This window comes from Amphiura filiformis, chromosome 4 (genome assembly GCF_039555335.1).
Source record: "Amphiura filiformis chromosome 4, Afil_fr2py, whole genome shotgun sequence".
Lineage (NCBI taxonomy): Eukaryota > Metazoa > Echinodermata > Ophiuroidea > Amphilepidida > Amphiuridae > Amphiura > Amphiura filiformis.
In genome coordinates this window covers 32,376,271-32,382,086 of record NC_092631.1, presented here as the reverse complement: position 1 = coordinate 32,382,086, position 5,816 = coordinate 32,376,271, and the positions used below count along the sequence as shown (strand labels likewise).

Here is a 5,816-nt window from a genome sequence, read left to right as displayed (position 1 = left end):
TCTCAGTGTACGGTCCTCGCCACTGGAATGCACTGCCCACTTCCATCAGAGAGGCCCCGTCACTGCAGATCTTTAAAAGGCATCTTAAAACCCACCTTTTTGAATTGTTGTAATTTCATTTGTTTTTCTTTGTATTGTGAAGCGCTTTGAACTGCGAAAAAGCGCTATAGAAATATTGTATGTATGTATGTATGTATGTATAACGGATCGATAACTGGCCTCACTTTCTAGCTAGTAAACCAGCTGAATTTTTCATAGATTTTGCGTGGCTAATAGAACAACCGTGAATTTAGTGTCACCCCCTTGGTCATGTGACTGCCGTGGCTCATGCCCGGGGCTCATGGGATTGGGAATCTCCCTCAGCACAGATTTCGTCAGGATTTCGTCGAAGTAAAATCGTCCCGAATAAAAATGTAAATATATCGTAAATAAATCTATTTTTTACAAATTTATACCAAAAGAATAATTCTGTAAAGTAAACTGGAAATGTCCAGCCAAGAATGGGTGTATGTCTCTATCTTTAAAATGCTCGTAAGTAAACTAGAATTTTTGTACTCGGGCGCCGGTGCCAAATTCGACAGTCAATTCATGAAAATGTATATCTGGTTCCATACAGCAATACGCAGTATATGAAAATGTACGTGATGGTTTAATTCATGTAATAATGTAATTTATGCATTTATGTAACGTATAAACATATCTTTTTGCTTTCTTTTACTTACAGATTATATATCCAGCCTTTGAAATGATGTCTTCAGTTTACGTTTATTAATTATGTGTAATCAAAGGTAACGTTGTCGTTGTGCATTCTGCAGTTTAAAAAATCCCGAAAAAAGTCTGTTTGGGTAAACCCATACTGTAGTAGCTCTGCACAAATAGGGCAGCATCAATAACAAAAATGTCATACCGATTTATACCGATAAATGACCGTCTGTTTTGCCCGTTTTTAAAGTTTGCCTTGCGAACTAGGTTTTCATATACTCTTAAGGGGTACTACACCCATGTGATAAATTTGTGACTATTTTTACATAATAAAAAAAAAATAATTACACACTGGTAACAAAAGTTATGTATATTATTGGGGCAAGGAATCCAATTACTACACTGAAATTTCAGTGACTCAATACAAGCGGTTCAGTATATATGATAGGAAACGAGGTACATCCTAGTGGTACCTCATTTCTGGTCATAAATAACAAACCACTTGTCTTGGGTCACTGAAATTCCAGTGTAGTAATTGATTCCTTGCCCCTATAATATACATAACTTTTGTTACCACTGTGTTATTAGTTTTGAGAAAATGCAAAAATAGACACAAATTTATCGAGGGTGTAGTACCCCCTTAAAAGCTGAGTTTCTATCACATCGTTGAGCGATAGCGATTGGTTTTAAAGGCTTAATGTACGATTTCCTTCAAATGAGACAAATATGAGCTTTCTTCTGATGCCAAAATCTCCATTTTTATACGAAAACGTGGGGGGATGAAGCTGTCGATCAGGTTACCCATCTTTAAATCCCACATTTTACAACTTAACCAGGGCCGTTCCCAGGGATTTTGCCACCCTAGGCAAAGCCTCTCCCTGCCGCCCTACCAAAGCATACCAAAAAGTGTTTAGGAGGGTTACCCCCTTGCAAACTTGTCAGTTAGGCCTATTTGTATACTGCCCACCAGACTCCAGTGGCGTATAGCTACGGCTTGTGGCGCCCAGGGCTAGGGATACATAATGATGCCCCCTCACCCGATTCTTGATGTTCGCGCGAGAGCGCCAAAAATTTCCACAATAGGGCCTACCACTAATAAATTTTGGCTATAATGAATTATAAATTGATTTTGAAAATGATTTTTGCGAAAATGTGCACAAATAGGGTCTGCCACTAATAAATTACAAATTATAAAATTATTATGTATTGCAAAGCGCGCGAAAATTTTGACTTTCATCGCTTGGAGGCGCAGAATTGATGCTGAATTGGTCAATTCGGCGCCCCATAAGGATGGCGCCCAGGCACGTGCCCCCCTCCCCGTCGCCACGCCACTGCTGCCCATGACCGCTTTTTTTTTTTTTTTTTCTGTATTTTTATCCCTCCCATTTTTATTTTCATCCGCCCTCATTTTTTCTTCCCTTTTCTTTCTCTATTCCTGTTTTTTTCTTTTTGCTCCCCTGTTTTTTGCGCCCCTCTGCGTTTGCCGCCCTAGGCGACGGCCTTACCTGGCCTAATGGACGGAAAGGGCCCTGAACTTAACAAGCAAATATTACGTAGGGCTTAAAATCGATCAGTCCCGTTGTTGCAATGCGCCTCCGATTGGTTCAAACAGCTAGTACGCGTATCGCGTCGATGCACATGTTACATATATCACACACTCCCGCAGGTAAGAACCAATAAGATTGCAAGAACCTTCTAAAGGTAATAAGAATAAGAGTTAATTACAATGGCACCGTAGAGAAGTAATTCAGTGGTACAAAAAATGTAGAGCACCAGCGCAGTCACCTTTGGAGCCTTATTTAGCACTTATACTAGAGTCCGAAGTTTTCCGTTTTACAGAAAACAGAAGAAAATCACGGAATCGGAGGTACAACACGGAAAATGACATTTTTGTACGATGTGACAAAAATTGTTAAAAGATCAGAGAAATAAATGTTAAAAACAATCATGAGTTGTGTAGGCCTATGTCAATTTTTATGATAAAAATACTGTTTAATAATACCAAAATAAAGGTATATTACCAAGGCATGAACCCCCTATATCCTTCCAAACACGGCCTATTATCATGAGAATATTCCAATCAGAACATATTGATACTACTAGTGATATTGAACACTTTATTGTGACATTATTATCATTGTTTATACATTTTAAGCTTTATTCATGACACGGATTTACACATTTTACAACACGGATTACAACACAGAAAATGGATTTTAGAAAACGGTAAACTTCGGACTCTACCTTATACAGATGAGCACTCCATTATAATGCCTCTTTGAAGGTGTCTTGGGAAGTATTTCTTGAGCTGCATATATCTCCTTGTCTTGGGTAGGCATCAAACAATTCTCTGAGGTCTCTGGACTTAGACCAGACTCTTTATTAAAAATATTTTTGTTGTTGTTAGCCTCATTTATACCCGCCCACAAATTTTGTAACATTTCTGTGTCATTTAAATGCTTTTCACAGGTTGAGTGACATACATTGTGTACACCCAGTCATTAAGTGTGAAATGTCAGAGGCAGGGCATGATGGTGATGAGTGTGTAGGCCTAGATGTTGCACAGGTAAGAATTACAGATACTAAAATTAAAAGTATGCTGTAAGGTTGATCCTTTGCACTACAGGGCAGCACTAGCCAAGAGTGAAAATACATGTAAGAGCTTTTCTACCAGGACTCTGGTTTAAAAAAAAGTAAGTCCTGGTTCACTTGAATTTAATCAGGACCAGGACTTAACGTTAGTCTTGAAACAGGGGCCGCTTTTGTTTTAGTAACAGTCAGAATTTAAGCCAAAATGGTCTAATATCCAATGGCACAGTTCAATAGTCTACTTTCAACAATATTAGCTCAAATGTTGACCTCACATTGCAGAGAATCCCCATTTAGATTCACCATTTTCTATTTCTAGGGTAACTTAATATGTATACATCGACTATAATGTGATGGGCAATGATTCAGGACAACATATGTAGCCCAGTGTTGTGATTTTTAATCTAAATGGGCTATAGTAGGCAACTGATGGGCCCGAAACAAGGCCTGTAGCCTTCTTATTTTCACCCTTGGCTCTAGCACTGCACTGCAAAGGCATTATGATAAAACAAGGTAACATTAACAAGTTTATTTTGGAAGGATACCCATTTTTAAGGCAATTCAGCTAAACCATGCTAGGGCACCAAGACAAGCTCATGCAAGAGGTGTCACATCTGGGGGAGGAGGTTGGGGGTTGGTCACAAAGGCAGCTCTAGTTGCAACTTCATTGAATCATTAATAATCACCCTTCATTAGTGACATTACCTATTTATTTTGCTGGGTGATAGGGGCTACACCAGACACACACCCAATCATTGGTTGGACCAACAACATGTGATGTTGGAGAGATTAACTTGAAGGGTAATGGCAATTGATGTAGAGCATACATTGGGCTAGACTGCACATTAGGGCTCTCAACTAACGGGTAATTATGTACTTGGGTACCCGATTGAATTTTCGATAATTTTTTTTTTTTTTACAAAAATTTTTGTAGCAGTATTTCTCTGCTTTCCAACCTTGAATAACAAGTGCCTATAACTTTTTGTTTTTCAAAATTTGTAAAAAAAAACACAACAAAAACTTTGACTCATGAATTTTGACCTGGGTAGGACAAGAACGGCGGGAACAGTTTTTTGTCATATCCTCTTTAATTGTGTGCCATCAGTCCTACCAGTGAAGTGACTACATATAATGCATTGGGTATGAAATCATTTCAAAATTTTACTTTATTAATGAATTAACCTATTAAAACTGCATCTTGGATGTTCACAGGCATCAAGAACCAGTCATGGATTTGGGGCTGACGGACCTCAGCTTGTAAAGAACTCAGAAGAAGCCTATGCTGTAAACACATCAATGGAGCTTATAGAAGATGAAGTGCAACAAGTAGACTCTCTGCTTGGCAGTGGAAAGGAAGCATGTAAAGAAGACATTGGGCATTTAGCAGAGTGTTCTGATTGGATGGATATGGATATTGGTGGTGGCACAATACCAGGTGATGAATGTGATTTAGGCTAAATTTCACTAAGATGAGTTGCAACCAAGCCTTGAAATAAGCAGACTGGAACCAGGAGCAATAATTGTTTCTGAACATTGCTCCTGGTTCACTGGGATTTTACAAGAACCAGAAGCAATTTCTGAACAAACAAGAGCAATTTTCAAATAGTAAACCCTTTTGTGCATATACAATACAGCATACCAGTACTACTGCATCAAGTGCAAAATTGGAACCAGGAGCAATTTGTTTTAGAAAATTGCTCCTGGTCCATGTGAATTTTACAAGAACCAGGAGCAATTGGTGGCCTTACAAGAGCAAATTTGCTCCCAGCACCCGCTTATTTCAAGGCATGGTTGCAACGTGTTGTAACCATCGTATATTCAAACCCATTGTAACTCTAATATAAGTAATTAGTGTAGCTTATTCATCCTGAAGTTCAAAATATTATTTTCTAAATTAAATCTAAATTTGCCACACACTTTGCTATGTTGCATCCGAAAACATCAGACTTCATACAGAAGTTCCGACAATGCTCAAATTCCGCTGTGACAACCACTGTAACAAGAACACTGAACACTTCTTCAATCCTGAAGAAGCAGTTATCCTTGATAATGAGGAGAGGTGGTTCGAAAGAGGAGTCAGATAATCCATATGGGAGAGAGTTAAGGATACCGCCATTAACAAGAAAAGGGGACTCCGTTTCCAGTTGTCACACGAATGGGACCCGGCGTTACGAGACATTCCTTCCTGTGTGACATCACAATCACATCATCAATCAGATGTCTGATGAAGTCTGATGTTTTTGGATGTGGCAAAGTGAGTTGCAAACTTTAGTTCCAGTATTAGATTTATTTTACAAAATGATCTAATATATAACCCTGTATAAGAGTTCAAATGATTTGGCCTTACTTGTGTTAAAGGAATTACAACTCTTTGCAAACACATTGTCACATGGCCCTGGTGTGACCATGTTCTCTTAATATGAAGACAAGTTCATTGGCAAATGCTGAACTTAAGCACTTTATTTTAAATCACAATGCAGACTAAATTTGAGTTTTCTGAGCTGATATTTGTTTATGAATTAGGA

General features: G+C 38.5%; 1 protein-coding gene across 2 annotated transcripts; it reads left to right on the top strand.

The window, feature by feature from the left end:
* The first annotated feature begins 437 nt into the window (after window positions 1-437).
* On the top strand, window positions 438-5,704 carry LOC140150812 (uncharacterized). Of its 2 annotated transcripts, none has more exons than XM_072172950.1 (3): window positions 438-531; window positions 3,172-3,268; window positions 4,504-5,704. In XM_072172950.1, exons 1-3 carry the CDS (start codon window positions 509-511, stop codon window positions 4,747-4,749), a joined length of 366 nt encoding a protein of 121 aa, XP_072029051.1. In that variant the 5' UTR covers window positions 438-508; the 3' UTR covers window positions 4,750-5,704. The 2 variants fall into 2 exon arrangements, with proteins under 2 accessions (XP_072029051.1, XP_072029052.1); XM_072172951.1 differs by lacking the exon at window positions 438-531 and adding an exon at window positions 725-788.
* The last annotated feature ends 112 nt before the right edge of the window (window positions 5,705-5,816 follow it).

Excerpts from the sequence above, each read along its gene's own strand:
- LOC140150812 (XM_072172950.1), top strand. The coding sequence starts at position 509 with ATGTCTCTATCTTTAAAATGCTC. Across the intron at positions 532-3,171 it reads TCTCTATCTTTAAAATGCTC|GTTGAGTGACATACATTGTG; the intron begins GTAAGTAAACTA and ends TGCTTTTCACAG. Across the intron at positions 3,269-4,503 it reads TAGGCCTAGATGTTGCACAG|GCATCAAGAACCAGTCATGG; the intron begins GTAAGAATTACA and ends GGATGTTCACAG.